This window comes from Hyposmocoma kahamanoa, unplaced genomic scaffold (genome assembly GCF_003589595.1).
Source record: "Hyposmocoma kahamanoa isolate Upper Pololo Valley unplaced genomic scaffold, ASM358959v1 202, whole genome shotgun sequence".
In the NCBI taxonomy this organism is placed as follows: domain Eukaryota; kingdom Metazoa; phylum Arthropoda; class Insecta; order Lepidoptera; family Cosmopterigidae; genus Hyposmocoma; species Hyposmocoma kahamanoa.
The window spans coordinates 16,285,042-16,306,826 of NW_020653726.1; the positions used below are offsets into that span (position 1 = coordinate 16,285,042).

The following is a 21,785-nucleotide window of genomic DNA, read 5'->3' on the forward strand; positions in this document are numbered from 1 at the left end:
AGTAATTTCACAAAAAATAATTGTATATCAATTCAATATAAATTTAATTACGGTTAATAGCGACGTCTCTAGCCAGGGCTGGTAGCTGTAAAGTTACCTAACTGGGTGACGAAATACTTTCTTAGATTTCTCATAGATGGCGCTATGCCGAAAAAGTCGTTGAAAATCAAATATAAAGATCCGACAACAAGGACAGAAAAATTCGTGACATCCGCTGATTCGTTCCGTGACTTAGTTGGCATAGCGTCTGGCACGGTTTACTAGAAGACGTCGGTTCGAATTCGGCCAGATCAAAGAATTTTTTCCTAAGTCTTTTTGTTTTTGTTTCTTTATTTTTTTGTTCACAAAATTCGGGCATCATAATATTATTACCTAAATATGGCTGTTTATAAAATTAGATTAAAGGCGTTCATTGGAGGTATCCATTGTAGTTACGTTTATTATGTAAATTTTAGTACAGTTAGTGCTCCTTGTGAAAATGTACGTCTAGGGAAGTATTGCCACCTTACTTATTTCTGCCACCAAGAGGTAATGTAAGCATTATTGTGTTCCGATTTGAAAGAGATACGGAATTTGTTAACTTTTCTATAAGTAAAGTAAAAATAACATAAAATCGATGTGTATTTGTGAGAAATGAGGGGAGAAACATGTTTTAATCTTTTCATTGCACTGCATTTGCTAGAGATGAGGTATAACGATAAAAAAATTACGTGATTACTTAATTTTAGTTTTTAATAATGAGTTTAGTTAATAATTAATTTGGGAAAATGTAATTTTAAGCTTAACGATCCCGTCTACCTTTCTAAGGGCCCGAAATGTCGGTTTGTTTGAAAAAACAAGTATACGCGATTTCCTAACTTAAAAATTACAAATAAAACGTATTTTTATTATTTTTTTTAAATATCAAGTGGGACAGGTGAAGCTTACACCTGTCCCTGATAGTTACAGTCCCATTCAGAGCTTTAAATCGCAAAGATCTGAGGGGCACTGCCACTGCACCCGTCTCCCTGAGACATAAGTTGACAAGTCCCATATACCTGTAATTTCACCAGCACCCTTACCCATCAAAACCGGAACACGGTAACGCTGAGATTATTGCTTGGCGGCAGAAATAGGCAGAAATATACTACCCTGGACGAACTGTTTCACAAGGAGCTCTATTGCTATTAAGGGTAGGGCTATAAAGCTTGTAAAACTGACAGCCGTTGGGGCAGAAATATTTAGTGCGACGGCCCCCTACTCATCGCGCGCAGGTCATCCGTCCATCTGGACGGATGACCTGGTAAAGGAGGCGGGAAACCGATGGACGCACGTCACGTCCGATCGGCTAGTCTGGAAATCTTTGGAGGAGGCCTATGTTCAGCAGTGGACGTCTTCCGGCTCATAATATGATGATGATGATAATCCTTGTACAATCCCAGCATTCGGTTCCGCACGACTGCACACGGCGGGTAACGTTATTTTCACCTCCCTGAGCGCGTGCTAAGGTTCCTTTTTCCTCGTAGGGAGGGCCTAGTTTCATTAGTCAGATATGCTGTTATAGCGTAGGTATTTTCGATGTTGTATGAGAGCGATGTACCTATTTGTTACGTAGTAATCTGTTAAGTAATCTGTGGTACCCATACCGAACCCAATTCAGAAAAGTTAATTCACTAAATCGATCCTTCGAGGAATAGAACCGGGGACTTACTCTCTAGCACTCACGTTGCAAAATGTCGGATCACCGAAGTTGTGAAATAAATTATACTCCAGGCAGCTTTTTGGAGTAATAGTGCTTAGGTTGCAAAAACCGTATTATCATTTGCCAACAAAATATTTAAGTAAATGTCAAACGTATATAGCCTTATCTAAAGTGTGGATTTCGCTTAGGAGCATAAGAAATCGCAAAAACGTATTTCTACTAATTTTTTGAACATGTCATAGATCAGTGTCATAATTGAACGAATTTTCATTAAATTTGCCTTTTTTGTTAGGCTAACTAATAAACGATGTAAGCGGTAAATTATACTTGTTGTGTTGGTGTATTCAACAAAAAAAAAACCGATATATTCTATGTTATAGTTGTGTGATAGTCTTCAAAATCATTATGAAAAAAATGTAACGTTGAGCACATTTAGGGGAACAAAAAGTGAGCACATGAAATGGTAATATTTATATTGAAATTAAATGTGTGAGGTAAAGAATCTTAAGTGTCTTAAAATAGTAGTTTTACTATTGAGCGTTTTAAAGAGAATGAGGTCTTAACTAGACGTTTAAAATCAATTTTAAGGTGAAATTACATACGTTGAATAATAAATAAACGACAATACAATTTACATACGATAGATCTTTGAGAGCTACTGCTACTGGCGTCACAGTACATTTATGAAAATGTATTATGTGTTCAGAAAAATAGTATTTTTTTATGAAAAATACTGACAGACATAATAATAAAAATACGAGGAATAATAAAAATATACTAGCTATTCTTGACAGTTGTCTTCACAATGCCACAAATTTATTTAACGGGTATTGTCATTGACTTACAATTATATGGACGTCGGGTCCGCGCTAAAAAGTGTCCGCACTTGTAAGGCGCTAAAATCGTATACAGAGCGCGACACTCCGCTTTAGTCTTCATTTGTTCTACTGACAGCGCGATACTGCGATCACATTACAATTTAAATTTCGAATAGGTTGACTTGGGACATTTTTTTCGTGGGTTTTGTATTAGACCCGTCGTCCATTTATTTGTAAGTCAATGGGTATTGTATACGCTTCTATAATAAGATTTTGGTTTCGGACTCGAATGACAAAAATCCGTGGTGGTGACCCATTTAGCTCCTGCAGGTATTCTCGATTTGAGATGTTTGAAATTGGTTGCAACATTGATCAAACGCGGGCTAAATAAATCCACCCCCGGGCCTGCAAGAGGCGTGCGGGGTGCTGGGGGGGTCACGCAAAATGGCGCAATTCGCGATTTCCGCCGCGCGCGCTTATGGCACTGCGATTCGGAACAACGACAGAACGACTTGGGCGCGCGAGTACCTACTTATATTATTATATATTATTATTTCAATATATTAAGTGTAATGCAGGTCGCTAGTTTCATTCAGCTGGATACCCCTTGTGCGTGATAGGGCTCTAGTTCCCACTAAAATAAAAATTGTGATAATAAATAAATAACAAAATAGACAACCACAAATTACACCCAAACTCACGAGAGAAATAAATGTAGGCCATACAAATATTTCTCCCGGCCCGGGAATTGAATCTGGGACCTTTGCGTGGCTATGGTAACCGTTCGGCCACAGAGGCTATATATAATGTATTAAAATGTATATTTACAAAGAGTAACCTCTAGAGGTTCTTGCTCATTCTTCGCAGGGGAATCTGCCTTACTAATGAGCGGTAGAGTTTAATCAACATGACAATTTAAAGTGTAATTTGATAAACTATGAAATAAAGTTGATGTTGAAGTTTTACCTCTCACCTACAGAATTGACATATTTTAACATCGACTTAGTACAGCTTAAGCGTGTTTGTGCGCCACATACGATCCGTATTCGTTCCGGATCTAGACAATACAAATCTAGAAAACATGTACGTATTTCGGGTGTCCCTTGTGCACTAAGTCCCATTCGTATCCGAAAAAATACGAATATCGCTTTTACACTTAGATATAAAATGATTCCATTGACATTTCAAATCGTCATTTCTCGGATTCGAAACTGACTTATGTACACAAGGTGAATTATATAATAAAATGTTTGCGACTGGTTAGTTCAATATTGAACCTTATTCGTGTGAGACTAGTCCTAAGATACGTATAAAAACTTTTGGTCAACTATTTTTAAAGTTGACTGTTTTATTTTTAATCTTCTTTTTTATAATATCAAGTGACGGGATGAACAACTCGTGGGCCTGGTGGTAAGCTATACGCCTGTCCATAACAGGTGCAGTGCTACTCAGAGCTTTAAATCGTAAAGGGCACTGCCACTGCGCCCGTCACCCTGAGACATAAGTTCTATGTGCTTGTAAGAAATTACAAGCACATAGGACTTGTCAACTTACTCATGCAGTAATGCTCACCGTACTGCTTGGCGACAGAAATAGGTGGCAGTATTTCCCAGGACGAACTCTAGTTGCCCGTGTGTTAATTCACATGTACCTACTATCAAATTGATCCTTATACTTAATAGAGTTAAATGTTGAACGTTAACAACGTGATTCGTTCATAATAGTTGGTGACAATAATTGTTTGGGGGGTAAATTCCATCGGGGTGGTAACCATTTGCGAGAAAATGTTAACGTCACTATACCTTATTACTTCGCATAAAATGGATCAATGCCATCTAACGGATGTTAATGGAACTACGTACAAAATAATTGTAGTTGCGTGTGACAGTCTATTACATATATAAAACATAATTGGTTATAAATTATTATTATACGAATTAACTTTTTCATGTACACAGTAAAGCGTGAAACACACGGAGAGCGGGTGCGGGTCGGGCGCAATTCGGGTCGGCAACGCGGCGGGTCTATCAGAGACCTTGGCATGGAATTGATAACGACTTCACGCATTAACTGCATGAAGTTGACCGACTTCATGCAGCCGAGATCGATATCATGCAGTTAATGCGTGAAGTCGTTATCAATTCTATGCAGTCGTGGTCTCGGCTGCATGAAGTTGATTACGACTTTACGCATTAACTGCAAATATGCAGTCAATCTGTTAGCCGACTAAGACAGAGAAATCTACCACCAATAAAATGTAAATACAACTTTACTCAACTCCTGTCGCCAAATCAGGATGTTAAGGCTATAATTGACGACCTCGCTAGCTCAACTGTTTGTCCTGTGGGCGTAGAATGATGGGGTCCTTGGTTGGATTCCCATTCTTCGTTCTGGGTACTAGGTCCCGATTCAGAATTCTTCGATATTTAATCGAAACGTTCGACTGGATATCGTTCTCGAATCGAAGGGCGCTTCCGATCTATTCAGTTCTTTCAACTCGGATTCGGATACGATATTGTTATCCAACAGCGTTTACGGAGTTAGGCGGTGAAATAGATTATAAGAAAAATGAAAATCCTTTTATCGCGTAGTTGAACGTGTCATTATGTTTTTTTTTCATCGAAAGAAAAAGTTAGGTGCACAGTTCATCGTCAAGTTCGACTTTCAAAAAACTTTTTCACGCAATAAACGCTTTAGCGCGCTGATTTCTAATGAGAAAGGAAGCCTTTCCGAGCTAGTGAGGTAAAACGAATTTGTTTTTAAAAATTAAGTTGTTTTTAAAAATTAAGTTGTTTTTAAATAGGAGGTATATAGACAATCTGTTTTTCTAAACAGTTTGCTAAGGCAAAACAAACTTTATAGCGATGTATTTACTCAATTTAGAGTTTTGTGGTGTCTAGAAATTACAAATATTTTGGCCTTACAGTGTCTTTTGCAGTGCTTCGGTGTCCATTAAGGTCAAACTAAATAAGCAAAGCCACCGGAAGAATCTCCTAAACGCTAAGCAACTATTTCGTGAATACAATAACTTGGTATTCATTGCGCTGGCCTCGAGTCCAAGATGCTCACACTTGTCAATGTCGGGCTTGTGACGTCATGCGTACGCGTCATGAGAGTTTAATGTAATCGAAATATTACTAAACTACACTGTACATTTACTATACCAGTAAATAAGTAATGAAGCAAATTTCAATCATATGCAATACGGGATGATAAAATGATCGATTACGAAGATTATAAGAGAGGCCATTGTTCTTGCTTAAAGGAAGTTAGAGTGATTGTCTTAAAAAGTCCTTGATTTTGTTGGTGTTCCACAGGGTTACAATCTTATGCGTTTCTTATTTGTAGTTTATATTAATTACAATGAATTTGCGTTTATCTTTACTTTGTGAGATCTATTTTCTAAAGTAGTATAAGTGGTTAAACTTTCCCGCTCATTAGTTCGCTATATAAACGGTTTGTCCTAAGTTTTTTTATAAGGTCAATATATACGCCTAAGGTCACGTAGTGGCATTCTGCATTAAATTATAGCATGTTTTTTTTTTAGAAAACATAGATGTCGGAACATCATTAGTGTGCTAATTAATTAAGATTGAAGGTACGTTTTGTAACATTATAGAGTTATTAAATAATTATTATAATGGCCTGTATCCGTAAGAATAGAATAGAATAGAATAGACATTTATTGCAACGCCACAAACACATAGATACAAAAAAAAAATATTGATACTACTTAGACAAGCAAAACAAAACAAAGAGACGTAATTAACAAAATTAAAATAAAATGAAATAAGACAATAACAAACAAAGAGCAAAACAGAAAAATACTAAATATAACAACTACAAATGTTGTACTGTCATGTGTGCGGTTGTGGCGTACGCAAAAGGACTTCATTCAGCTTATGCCACAGCCGCAATTGACTGTGGCGCTGGTTTTCAATGAGCCCTGAGCTGAGATCAGTGACGGACGTGTGTGTCGCAAAATAAAATAAACTAAAACAAACTGCGTATGTGTTCTTTCTACGTTGTGTTAATGCTGTGTGTTATATTATAGATCGCAAAAGTACTTAAATATAGCAAAAAAGACTTGAAACTAAAAGAGTAAGACTTAAACGATTACGAAGCTTGGACTGTAATAATTGTAACTTTTTCATTGAAAAAGAAAACCGGCCTCAAAAGTTTGCCTGTCGGCTTTTTTCGATTTCGATCCCCTCGTCAGATTCTGACTTCTTGGTGACAATGGGACTGTTACGGACTCCTTTGTACATTTAGTATTTTCTATTCTGGTTGTCATGGTGACGGTGATTTGTTGATTACATGTATTGTATCAAGTGTAAACATTGACGTAAGTCAATGAGTGTAAAGTCGATTTTTATTTGCGGAAAACAATTAGTAATTTGTGATAGCCGAAACGAACCCGGAACAGCTTCAGCATACACCTCGAGAGTATACCCTTACAAACAAAAGAAGAATTTTCAAAATGCACAATTGATGGAGAAATTTTGAGGACTTCCTTCGATTTTCATGGCATCCCCTCATCAGATTTTGACTTGGTGACAATGGCACCACCATGAGAGTGCAACTTTTGAAACAAAAAAAGAATTTTCAAAAACGGTCCACAATTGACGGTGATATCTGAAAACATACGTAAAACGTACCTCCACACCTCGTTCTTTTTTTGTAGTCGGTTAATAAAACAGAACTGTGCGTTGTTCATTAAGTATTATTTTGTTATAAGTAGCATAATGAAATTCTTTGCCTATTCTGCGATGAACACGTTAAAAAAGATCTTAATCTGAGTTGATATTACGATATCGTAATATCGTCATCTTATCCTAGCTTTACTTTTTTTTAAAAAATAACGATTCCTCCAATAAACACTACGTCAACTTAATTTTTGGACTGTTCTGTTTTTATTTCGATTTTTGTTTCTTTTTTTTACATAATTCGTTTTTTAATTTTTTTTCAAATTTTGTTTCTTTTTTTACAAAATACAGGAGGATAATATTAGGAAATAAATATGTCTGTTTACAAAAATAACAGAAAAAAAAGGTGGCGTAGTGTTAATTCAAAATTAAAAAAAAAACATCTGAGAAGACAGCGTCGGCGCTAGGCCATGTGGCGCTCGAATGCAATCAAAACCCTGGCGCTCTCTAGTAGACACGCGAACATAATGGTATACTTACTTAAATTATTATGTTTAAAAGTATTCATGAAAAAATGAAACTTATTCCCTGTCCCTGTTTACCTATAATGCGTTACCAGAACTTAGCATACATAGGGTTGGAAAAACGTTTATAATATTCTTTTTTTATTGTTGACTGTTTAGTGCACAATCATATAATTTGGTATGAACAGTCTTCAAGAAAATGTTCACGTTTATTCAGTAATATTAGAAGATTTGTCCATCGAGTTTCGAGTGATACAAAATGTACATAATTTTTGTATAAATGTACGATGAAAATAATAAAAATTAATACGTAATCGTGATTCGATTTAGACTGACACAAATTGGAGTTTTTTATTCATAAAAAAATGTTAGCTTATTTTTTTACATTTTTATGAAATGTAGCGACAGCCGTCGGTAAAATTTGATTGGCTTCAAATATATAATTTATATAAAAAAAATGTTTCAATGCTTTGATGGTTTAGTCATGCAGATTGACGGCACCAGTATATGGAGCGAAAGCGGATGGTAAAGTGGGACGAGGTAGAACTCGACGTACATCTCTAGATCAGATTGGAGATATCCTTAAAAGACCAGGCTAAAAGTACCAAATATTGTGGGTATGACTGAAAGGATTGATGCGAAAGGACTCTGCCAGCCGCAGTGGGAAATGATTATAGGTCATGATAGAAATGGGAATGCTACGATAGTTTAAAAATAACAATAGTATACCAGACAATCACACCAATTAAAGGTTCCTTACTAGGAAATTTGCTGTACTAAGAGTAGCAAAAGCTGCCGCATATCTTTCTACATAAGTTTTGTTTATGGTCACCCTCCTTATCATCTTCTTGGTTATAAGGGAAGGGCACTATAACCTGTGCAAGCAAACCCGTGCAGCCCCGGGAACACGTACAGCCTCCTATATTATATACAGGTGTCGGAGCTATAGGCATGCTCACTTCCCGTTGCGCAACTAACGGTTGCGACCGCTAAGCGGTCAACTCTAAAGTCTACTACCAAATCTCCACTTTGGGGGCGGACCTGTAAGACACGCTCACTTCTCGACGCCGAAGCGTGTGTCAATTTCCCAGAAACCTACACGATTGGAGGGACTGGAGGATGTGTAGCTCATCTTCTACTAGAGTAGTGAAGAAAGATGGATGTTAGTAGATTGATGGCACCAGTTTGTAGAACGAATGTGGATAGAAACATAGGATAGGTAAATCTCGACGTATATACGTATACGATTGGGGACGTCCTTAAAAAACCCACATTAAAAGTATCAAGAATAAATGGGTACTTATTTATGAAAAGAATGTGTGGTGCGAGTGGAAGAAGTGATAAAGGGGTTTGTCACTATCGTAGCGTGAAGCTTCGTGATCCCTGTCTACCTCAGTTAGAAACAGGCGTGTAAATACTTACTTTATGTTATATTTCTCATTGTAATTTGTACGAGTAATAACAAACGCGTCATTCAGGCCATTGGAGGCGTAATACGCGCATGTGCATCCTATTACTGCGCCGGCGTCGATTTGTATATCGTTGCAACATGCAGGAAGAAGCGGCCCGCCGTAATCGACCCGATATTTATATTGTGTGATATTAATCTAAGTTGCGATAAGTAATGCAACTGTTTACCCAAGTAGGTAAATGGTCTTTTTGCTGCTCTAGTTAAGGTATAAACGCGGTTCGATGGTATTTCAGATATTAACTCATCAAACTCAATGACTTTTAGTAGAAACAAACGACAATAGATAATTTATTATCATTAACCCATTTATACGTACCACTGCTGGGCAGGCGACGGTTTACATGCTTTGTACTCTTTTTCCATCGGTGTAAGTAATTGCCAAGTAAATATTTCAAATCGAATGTCGTTAAATTGTTGTTTAGACGCAGTTCCAACAATAGCCCGTAATCCATTATTAAAATTCAGTTTTGTGTGTATAAATCAATATTGTACTTTGAATTGAAATAACTCAATTGTTTTGTCACGTACATACGTAGTTTGTATTAAGGAGTGACAAAGTTATGGCATTTTAATAACATTGGTGTTTCACAGGGTTACATTTTTATGCCTTTTTTATCTCTAGTTTATAACTATAACTCAACCTCTAATAAATAATTTTTGTTTAATAGGTAAGCAATCGTCATATTGATTAAAATCTGCTACTTATTTGTAAGGCAAATTACGTGAGAAGAATGAGTAAGAACCGCTAGGATTGCCCTCTTAAATAAACATTTGTACATATTTATATTTATTTCATCGAGAAAACCAGTAAAAGCTAAACAGGTCGACCATGGATTTATGTTAATGAAGTAAACACAATATGTAATGACCTAACTACAAAGATACATGTATATTAGATCAAAATTCGGTAATTTTCGATTTTATTCAAATTTTTTAAGGTAAAAAATAAAATATTAAATGAATGAACAAATACATTTCTCACAGATGGCGGTACGGCAAGAAAGTCATTAAAAAACCAAATACAAAGATCTGCAACAAACACATTCGTAAGGTTCGCTGGTTCATTCCGTGGCTTGGCTTTTAGTATAGCGTTTGACACGGTTTATGTGTGTGTGTGTGTTCGTGTCAGTGTTCGATTTTTGTATTAATAATTACAATAAAACATTATCCATGGATTTTGAAGAATCCAAGGCAAAACTAAATTTATTAGAATAAATATCAAATTGCGAAATGCCTTACGCGGCCTCATGGCCTGGTAGAATTGTATGATAGGAAAAAACCACCAGGGCTTCCCTGTGTATTAGATTGGATGTTTATTGCGATTGTCAACTCATTTGTTTTAAGGCCACTTCTCACGGTCCGTGTTTTTACCAATCACCTCACACGAGCTCACACCACTCACCATGTAAAGAAGTTCGTCCGTGGTAACGCAGACGCATGCTGCACTGCGGATCAATGAATCGCGAAAATTTGTCGGAGTTCATGTGCTTTGATGCGTTATAGTTCTGTAATTGTTATCTATTATTATGAAATGGGCGAGGCAGACGTGCGGCTGTCGGCTGAGCGTGACAGTCGGTGAAATCACGCGAGGACGGCTTAATTTGTCGGTTATAGCATATATTTTACGAGACTGTGAAAATTGTGTAAGTTTTAAATTATATTGTTCATAGATAAATAGAAACAAATTAAGTATTTTTAAAATTTTCTTCTTAAATTTAAAAAGTAGGTGCTGTATGGTACAACACTGGCACTGATATAATATTATCTGTGGCTCTTTACGTGTGTAAAAAACATAGTAGTAGCTAGGTTAAAAGTATAATATTTAAAACAGTTTTTAATAAATAAATAGAAATAGAACATATAAAAAAAACGTAATTTCTCTTCCCTGTGCCTATAAATCTGAACATAATTATATCAACAACAGACAAAACCAACTTCATACATCCGTTTTGACACCGTCCTCATTACGTGTGGAATTAATTAGAATTTGAGTTATGAAGGTGAACGTTTTCATTACTGTCATATAGATGGCATATCAGAGGTAATACTGCAATATAAGTAAATAATAACTCAATTTTATAACATTAAAAGTATGATTAATTAAATGTTACTTGTAATAATAACTGAGGGTAATGGCGTCATGCCACAGACGTTTGTCATATTATGTCTTTTGTTAGAGCCTATGAATACGGGCGTACTTACGAACGCCCAGCCCAGACAACGCGCGTAAACGCGATTCAAATCCGATGCAGTCGCAGCGACTAAACCTTAGCACACGTTCACAAATTCAGTGCCGCCGTAAACGTGCGTGATCTGCGCGAATACGCGCCGTAGACGCGTTGCAGCCGCGCATATGTATTGCGATTTTGATAAAAGTTTGTTTTAATTTTCGTTTTGTTTATTAATATCAGTTAGGTTTTACATTCACTATTCTAAAGTGCTTGTGAGTCAGGCTTACTTGAATAAAACTTTATGATTATTATTATTATTTAAAAAATGAAGCAACTACATGAAATTCTAAGTGTAAACTCCAGTGGAGTATTGTAAGTTTTTTGCTTACAATACGATATTACATTATTCGATATTTTGCGTAAAACGCAATACAGACGCGCTACGAACGCGGTCCTCGCGCGCATCTGTATCGCGTTTGAACCGATACAAATGCAACAATTTGCTTTTTGAGCCACGTATAAAATACGCCGTTTGTATAGGCTCCTATGTGTAAGAAAAGGATCGACAAAATTAAATTTAATTTTAGGGTTAATATCTATAACCTTAGTCAGCATATTTGCATCATGACCTAATTGTCCAAGAAGCTGTAAATTTTTGACTAAACCTAAACTGCCTGTCAGGTATAAAAAATACTTCCTGTCATTGACTTACAATTATATGGACGTCGGATCCGCGCTAAAAAGTGTCGGAACTTATAGGGCGTTAAAATCGTATACAGAGCGTCATTCACGCTCTAGTCTTCGTTTGTTCGACTGACAGCGAAGCAAGCAAAATTAGACAGTACTGCGATGACATTACAATTTAAATTCAACGTTGTAGCTTTTCCATATTCCTTGACATGTCACTACGTTTAAATGGGTTGACTTGGGACATTTTTTTCGTGGTTTTTGTATTAGACCCGTCGTCCATTTATTTGTAAGTCAATGCTTCCTGTCTTTAAATTAAGTTTGCTTGTTCTTGAATCGTCAAGAAGCAATTTAAATATTATGTGTATACACAGGTATATATTAGGCACAGTCACACATAACAGTAATTAGAACGCTGCGTGAATGAGGCGTAGGTTTATTTTTAAATGTTGAATTGTGACAGCTACCACTGGCTGTAGTTATTAACCAAGGTTGCTGAGGTCGAAGTCTCGACATTTGATAACAAACTAAAGGCAAGTAAACGAAATCTACGACGTACAAAAGGGCCTTGTAAATTCTTAAAATGTCACAATCTCTACAAATTAATGCAATGCGTCTGTAGTACCTTTACATTTTTTGTTTATTTACGAAATGTTTTAAGGAAGTACTGTTGGGTAGTTTCCGAGAAATTTCAAGAGGAGGAAATTTGTAAAAAATTGGAAAAATATAATTTCTAAGGCTCATATGACGTTCTGCGTTTAGAAATATCTTTTAGGGTTTTATTTAGTGTGAATTATGAAATAACCTTATATAGCTAAAAGCGACGTAGACGAAAAACGAGATTTACATGATTTCACAAATCACACGAAAAAACCTCCAACAACCACACCATCACCTCTTGTTGATTCCATCGTTTACGCTCAATAACTTTACAATAACAATTTAACTTTTGACAGGTGTTAACGTCAAATGTGGAAAAATAAAAGAAAAATATTGGAGATCCGGCAAAATATGATTTTTTCAAAGTGGAAATTTTTCCATGACCCAACACTATAAGGGAGTAAAAGCTTTACGCACTTGATAATAAGAGAAGCTAGATTAATTTAATGAAATTGGAAAGCTGTACTGAACTTCCATTTTTTCATGAGACCAAGTGACGGTACGAACAAGTCTCGCACCTGATGGTAAGTGCCATGCATGTCCATAACAGTTGCAGTATCACTTAGTGGTTTAAGAGCTCTCATGCCAAAAAGTTTTGACGTTGGCTCCGCCCAAATTTGTGAAACAAATATATGGCTGAAGTTTGCGTGACATGCAACAGGAGATGTTGAATTTTGCGCATTAAAAGTACCAAATTCGTTTTAGCGGAATAACTCTAAAACTAAAGGGATTAAAAAAATCCGTAGTGACAGTTGTCGATCATGCATAAATATAATTCATTATCTAATTTTTGTCCTAATAACCTGTAGCATTTTGAGGATAAATCGAAAAAATGTGAAAATTAGAGGTCATTTCGTAATTTTTATCTATCGAGGAAACTTTATTGTTTTATGTTTCTGATTAATGTCTATGCTTGAATATATCGTGTAGTTATATAAAATATTTTATTTTTAACTTTAAAGTGGATGTACCCCTCTAAAATCAAATCGAAGATTAGGAATTTTTCCTCTGCTCCCTCTTAAACCATAAAGATCTAAGGCTCACTGCGCCCGTCAACCTGAGATGTAAGTTATCAAGTCTCATGTGTGTACTAGCAGCAATTTTGCTGCAAAAAATAACATTGAGAGACAACAACAAATTAGTGGAGTATTTTTAAACTTGTATTGTAGTGTTACATGAATCCTTTACCACTGGTACGTAAGCAATTATTAAAGTAGCTGGTATGGAGTCGTTGGACTGAGTTATGCAGTACCATCGTAATAGGTTACTTAAGTGCTCGTCATGCTCATGCTCGTAAACTGTGACCGATACAAGTGCAAAATACTAGGCACGATACGTGTTACTACAGACTTTACTATCGTAAAGATTTTTGAAATATTTTTATAAAGTTATAACAGCACGCCCATATTTATAAATACATCTCAAATGCTTGATCGTAATTAAAGTTTTACGTATTGAACTACTTATGTGTACTCGATACAGAAACTGCATTGAAATGGGTAACGGCCAACCCATTACCATCCATTGAGTTTACGCATCAACGTTGCAAAGATCATATACTTGTTGATCTCAAAGAAGCAAAGAGATAACTTAAAGCTATTTGTTGGGACAGAGGAAGTGAAAGAGGTCAATAAGTTAATGTATTTAGGAAGAATGAAGGTGGAGTGTAAACTTCAAGTGATACACATAGAGTGGATAAAACCTCTCTCTGACATCCTGGAAGGATTATTTATAAAAGGTCTAACGAAATGTAGCGTTAGTAACATACATTTTTAAATTACTAAGGGGGAAAATGAAAACGCAGATTGACTGAGGCACTTAAATTTTTTGTGCCAAACAGGTATGTGGTCGCGCGCTCCGCGAGATGAGATGAGATGTGAAGTATATCTTCGACCCGACACTACTCGGTACATCCAGACCTGAACCAATTTAGAACAGTTCTTTACGCAAGTTGGTTCTACCGGGAATCGAACGCGGTACTTTTTCATCCAACCTTAGTGCAAATACAAGGCCATCGAGGTCGTCATATTATGTCATTTTAAATACACTACCGTAGTAAAGTAATTGTTTTTTATTATTTTCTCTTTTATACATGTAAATAGCTTATAAATATATTATTATAAATATTATAATATGTAAGTATGATGCTATGATTTAAAGTAATATTGAAGAAAAAAAAATTGCGTTGATAGCCTTTGCAAACTTTTTGGCTTACTGCCCATTTAGGCAAAATAAAAAAATTTCAATGCCCACCACTACAAAAAATAACTATATATATATATATATATATATTTGTAGTGGTATATATTCCCTTGAAAAGACATGTATCCAGTATGAAGCTTCATTCGCATCACTTCTTTTCATTTGGTCAAGTATTGCTTATTTGGCAGTAATTGTTTCGGAGAAATGTCAGACGGAGATCGAGAGTAGGCACGCAGTTCCGAATCCGAGAAACGATGGTCCGAAATGTCACAGGGATCATTTTATCTCTGGGTGTACAAGCGTTTTTTCCCGTATTCGAATCGGACTTAGTGCACAAACGACACCCGGAGTGGGCCCGAGTTTTCTAGATTAAGGTATAGAATACGAATCGGAGGCAGTGCGCGAACGCTAACTCAGGTTTTTTTACCGACTTCAAAAAAAACGAGGAGTTCAAGTGCCCAATTCGACTGTATGTATTTTTTTTGTACATACAAACATGTAGCGGTCACACGTTACGCGATAACTCCGTGCATTTGTGAATCGATTTTGATGACACTTTTTTGTTGGAAAGAGGGTACCTCGGATGTGGTCCCATTTAAATTTGAAGAAAATTTTCCATCTCCAAGGCAAACTAGGGGATGAATGACTTTTGAGGTCGGGTTTTTTAGCTCTTTTTCGTTTTTTTAACTCTGTACTGTTTTTCCAAATGCGGTAGCACCGCTGCAAATCTATATGATATAATTTATGCTAATCATAGATGCTTAAATATAGATGCTTTCAGTGTTATTTTTAGAGAGGTGTTTTGATTTAAAAAATGTAAGTAGGTACATTAATTAGTTACTCTGCGACTGCGAAGTCACTTAAGGTTTAATATGCAAAACAACTACACATATGTTGATTTAAAGTAGTTAAAGTGACTGTAGATTCACAAACATCACCACCAGACATATACTTGACCCTCGACCGGGTTCGCGGAGTTGCAAAAAAATCTCTTAAAGATTATATTATTATTATACGTGCGTTTATATGAACATTTTAGGGTATTTTTCATATTTTAGTCTAACCGACAGATGATAACGCAAGGGCGCGTTCCCATTATGTTACGTTTTATTTTATCATTAACGACTGTCGTGTCTAGCTGTTTCCGCTAAATCGATCGTGACGACAATTTATCGGTTCACGGCAGCCATCTTGTCGTTTGCACGACATAATCGTTTGAAGACACTTTAAACTGCACGACTATCAGTCATCACGACATAATGAGAACGCGCTCTAAGAGACCCCACTTGTTATCGTAACCGACATAGTACATCACTATTTCGTCGTTTACAATAAACAAAATGGTAAAAAACGTGTTGCACCTTGTTGGATATTTTTAATCTCAAGTATTGCCTTAAATGCCTGAAAGCCTCAAAACTCTTTATAATAGAGATGGTAAAAATATCGCAAGAGCCAAAAAAGGCTTAATATCCATTGTTTAAAGAAAATGTAGCTGTTACACAATCGGTTAAATTTGTTTTTTGTCGCTTACACTAAGTAAACACCTTTTAAAATATGCAAGTTTTTTGTAACAGAAATATTTTGTTTCAGTGCCAAGAGCCTAACCACAGTGCGTGAATAATGAAGTCACGGAAGTGACAAGGATGTCAGTCGAAATGGAAGTGTCGCCGGGGCAGGCGAACGCACCACGTGCGCTTGGCCGAGCGCACTTGTCTCATTTGCCTCATCGACCACCGATTAACTTATCGTTTCAAGATCTCACATACACGGTGCAGAATGGAAAGAGTAAGTTAACATTATTATAATTGTAATATTAATTTAATTGAATATCACGATGTTTTACTACCACGATATTCAATTGTTTTTTGTGAAATTATTCCACTAGTTCGTTATAATTTTTAATACAAAGATCGAACACTAAAATAAATTCCTTCGAACAAAAAATAATTGAATATCATGGTAATAAAATATCGTGATATTCAATTAACTTAACATTACAATTATTAAAGCCACATCTCCAGTCAGGCGCTAATAGCTTTAAAGGTATTAGCGCCTGACTGGAGAAAAACTGAGTGAAGAAAAACTTTCATAGATTTCTCATAGGTGGCGCTACGGCAAAAAGCCGTTAAAAACCAAAAAAAGTTCTGCAACAAACACATAGAAAAATTCGTAAGATCTTATGGTTTGTTTCGTAGCTCAGTTGGGAGAGCGTCAGGCATGGTGTGAAAAGTTTTCTTAGTGTTTGATCTTTGTATTAATAATTATTGTAATATTTTAAATATATTATTTATTTATTTATGTACACGTTACAAAGACCCATAAATATATAGCTTATAGACTAAAATACATAATAATATAATAAAACATGACTAATTCTTATTTACACGTATTGTCTGCGATGTGTGACGCAACGTGGGTGTCCGGTGGCCGGGCTCGGAAAATATGTATATAATTCAAATTCAAATTATTTATTGCATTCATGTTGTTACATAGGTTTTAAGTTAGATAGTACAGATTAAACATGAACCCTGTAAGGGCCTGGCAATGTCAATCCTAAATTCTAAATAAATCTAAATTTGTATTACAATTTTTACATTATTTCTTAATTTGATATTCGATAAAATAAACAATTAAACAAAATATAAATTATTACTAATCGTCAACGGTAGTAAGTTAATTTTAGTTTCATTTTTAAAGTAGTTTATAACCATATAATTAATATGGTGATATCAAAGTTCTTTCAGAGAGGTCGGATCTACCAACACATTTTTTCTAAAATGTGTACTCTTGTAGGTTAACTAGTTAGTTGTTAACATCTGGAGAAATATTTTAATTTATAGTGGTTTTGTCTGGTGTTGGTGGTGACGTGGTTTGCATTCTTCTTCATATCGTATCGATGGCATACACTATAATGGTTATCATCGTGGTGAAAGGCCTTTGTCAATCGGCGTAAGGTACTCGCCAATTGTTGCCCAAGGCGCGCCAGACGTACAGAAAAGGTATACGTCGTTCGAGGAGGCTCCTTTCGTGCACCCAGTGATATTAGACATAATAATTGGTTGATTTGACTTTACCGTCTCAGTCAACCGTGACCATGGCCAGTAAAAGGCTCGAAACATTGGTGGGTTTGAAAAAACAAGTACACGCGATTCAGAGCCGAAAAAATAGTTTCAATTTATTAATCCTAATTTAATAAACACTTGGATTACTGTCAAAAAAAGAAAGAATAGTACATTGTGTATTTAGGGCTGTAAATAAAGAATTACGAACGAGTCTCTGTCTATATACGCTTTCGGAGTCGAAGTTCGTAATTCCCGTAACGCCCGTGAAATATACAATATCATCACACTTGCACCTAAATTTTGACACGAGAATTTGACTATAATTCACCAAATAAAACCTTCGGGCCTTTTTTCTTCTCATTACCGGATATGGCTGGAATGAGAAGAAAAAAGGCCCGAGGGTTTTATTTGGGGCATTGTAGTCAAGTAAGCCTGCAATATATATAAATAAAAGTGTGTGAATACCTCGTATGTGATTTCTATGTAATTTTTCAGGATGAAGATAAAAATGTTTAAATTATAAATTTATATAAAAAACCGATTTAGAAAGATTTGTGGAATAACATCACTACTGAGGTACCTCCTTTTAAACAAAATCGTTGAAATCGAATTGAGAACGGTCTCCTTTTTTTGGAGTCGATTAAAATATAGTTCCCTCAACATGCTCGGAAATGTTTGCGTTACTTTAAAAAAATGAACACGGGAAGTTTGTCATTTATAGACCGTGCGACTTCTTCTCCGGGCAAGGCCAGCAAAATAAGTTTGAAAATCCATTACTGTCCGCTGCTCAAAACTTTTAAATCTATCTACTAACAATGAACTATGTAAACAGGCAAAAGATTAGCTCATCAGCCAACAGCCAAGTGTTCGTAATTGCGAGAATAGAAAATACCTATCTGTATTGCTTACTTTAAAAAAAGGCGGTAAAATAAAGTGCTTTGCCTTCTAGTGAGAAAAGCGATAACAAAAATATAGTAACGAATACAGTGATCTGCATCATCAGAAGTTCAGCAGACTGCAGTAAAAATATTTTCTTTTAACAATTATTATTGTCCCAACATGTCAAATATCACTTTTAATATTAATTAATTTTGTTACACTTTTTCTATTATACATCTTCTCTTTGGTCTTTTATTATTTCCTCACATTGTTAGAGAATAGCACTATATAAGTCTCGGCTGTAACGGGGATTACTTGACTAGGTCACGCTGCCACTCGGCCTTCTAACTCATACAGTCCAGTACTTCTCGACCTCTGGAATAATGTACTAAAACACAATAATGTTTGTAGTTATTGTAGTTATGGTATTTTTATTACTTACATCTTCTTCAGATGCTAGTATTATGTTGTCTTTCAAATGCTATACATACATATCGTCGGTTAAATTCGTATACCTGTGAAAACAAAATTTCTAGAAAAAATTATATAATAACCTATGATTGTACCTTTTTTTGTAGCTAGAAGATAAATCTACAAATTATATTTTAAGCTTTATTTGCCTGAAATTGCGCTTGAAGAGTAAAAAAGGGATTTCATCTAAAAATGGAGTTTCGTGGTTTTTAAATTTAACCCACGATATTTAAGCAGGAGTTTTATAAATTTAGCTTAAAATAAAAATCAGTAAACTGTGTAAAAATGCGCATGCGTGGTTTTCACTCTAAGGCGATTAGGTATTTTCAATCACTTGTCGCAACTGCGCGCAGGCACTCGAGACTCAAGAGACGGTTGCTTAATTCCTGTGCGGTATAAACTCGTAAAACGAATTGCTTCTTAGTCTACAAATTGACCAATCTTTGGAAAGCTATGCACGTGCACGTGATGCCACTGTGCGAAATGGCCTTTAGGGGAGCCACAACTTATTACTTATTAGGCATATTAAGTTCCTGTATATGATTTTTCCGATTTTGAATTCAAATTCGGTGGGATCGAATCCGAGCACGCATCTCTGAGGTCTTCGGAGTATATGGGCGAAATTTATTAGAATTAGGGTTTCAACATCGTGATAAAACCTGCTCGTCGAAGACGGTTTACAACTCTCGGAAAACGTGAAGTCCCCAACCTGCATTGCGCCAGCCTGGCGGACTATGGCCTTAAAGGAGTGAGATCCTTTCCCAGCAGTGGGTCGTATAAATGGGTAATCAGAAATCAGAAACATTTATTGTGTGAATTGGTAAAATACAGGTGTTACTTACAAGTGATTATATCTACAATTCTTACTCAAATCAGGCGTACAATGTCTTAAAATTACAATTCAATTAAAATTTATTACAACTTAAATGGGTAGATGATGACGATGAATTAAAATTGCACAAGCCACTACCTAGATTATCCTCTACTTACAACCCCATTAACGCTCGAAAATATATAGACATTTTTCATTCTTCCCGTAATGCTTTCAAAGATAACATTCACAAATCGCTTCCCCAGTAATTTCATAAGTTCTTTCTTGTTCTTTTTGTTGCTTATTATTATTTTATTACATTAAATGCTGTGTACGTTTGTATTAGGTAGACATACAATACTAATGTAAAATACTACTGTTGTTGATGTACCTTATCTATAAAATATATAAATAAATAAGTACAGCGCCCCTAGCGGTCACAGCGAGAAGTGAAATTTGCCATATCAATATTTTAGTCAAAGTAGATGCCTACATTATTCAAATGCAAAGTCAAGTTACATTATGTTACTCAATATGACCTCTAAAATTTTCCTGCATTTGTAATTTGATTGTAATATATGATGATGTTTTACTACTTTGATATTTATTTATTTTCGTGAAATTACTCTATTAGATTATTATAATTATTAATACAAATATCGAACACAAAACTCGTCTGTTTTACCAATAAAGAGCGAGATCGAGTTAGCAGACCTTATGAATTTCCTACGCGTCTAGCTATTACAGACTTTTGTTTTTGGTTTTAACGGCTGTCAGAAATTTATGAAGGTTTTTCTTCACTTAACCAGGTACCGGGGGTTGACAATAGATGTCGCTTTATAAATTGTAATCTTGCTTGAAATTAATATTATACACTCCTGGACACATAATTCGAGTCACGCATTTTCAGTATTAAGTGCCCTAAGCTTAAACAATGTTTAATTAATCAAAAACTATTATGCAATTTTAAAACCAGTATACTAAACGTCTTTTCCATAAGTCCTTGTTGGGAATTTCGATTTGCAAAACTGGGGGAAAACTGTTTTCTTCGATGTTAACACTATTTTTGCATTCTAGCCCTTTACGACAAAAATGCGAGTTTATATATATACTAGTTATGTGTCCGGGAGGGATTATATGATATCATTTATTTGTAGTTTGTTATAATTATTAATACAAAGAAAGTAAAACAGACATAGGTTTCAGTCCTGTCAGATCGAAGGGGTTTTTATTGTAGAGATTGTGTTATGATAATTAAACTTATTGAGCAAAGCCTTTTAACAAAATGGGCAACTAAAACTAGACAAGGTGCAATGAGACACGGGTATAGTTTAAAAAACAGTAATTATTAAATAAATTAATGTGAATAATGTATTGCTATTAGTGAAAGGTTACGATTTAGTCCAAAAAGTCTAGAGAATGACGCTGACGTTCCGTCGCCGATATTCCGTAGTCCGATAAATTATTATTATATCAGTTTCGTCCGAATTAGATTACAATCTTTAAAATAGTAAGTACAAAATGCACTTTCTTTAAAGATCCATTTAAATATTTGCAGGACTAGTTATTTTATTAGCATTTCAATAAACGGCTATATACAGATTACATTAAGTTCATATAAATAGTTTTTATGAATTATATTTAAAAAAATCTAGTGAATCGTGGCACACCCCTACAGAGTCACGTGTCGTCGGCCTGGATT

At 35.5% G+C, this 21,785-nt stretch overlaps 1 protein-coding gene across 1 annotated transcript in view; it reads left to right on the forward strand.

The window, feature by feature from the left end:
- The window catches only part of LOC113226908 (ATP-binding cassette sub-family G member 1), an 89,911-nt gene that overhangs the window by 15,773 nt on the left and 52,353 nt on the right, over positions 1-21,785 (forward strand). Inside the window, exon 2 of the mRNA XM_026459713.1 lies at positions 16,451-16,645. Coding sequence (XP_026315498.1) covers positions 16,504-16,645 — 142 coding nt within the window. The 5' untranslated portion in view covers positions 16,451-16,503. The remainder of the gene's footprint in view (positions 1-16,450; positions 16,646-21,785) is intronic.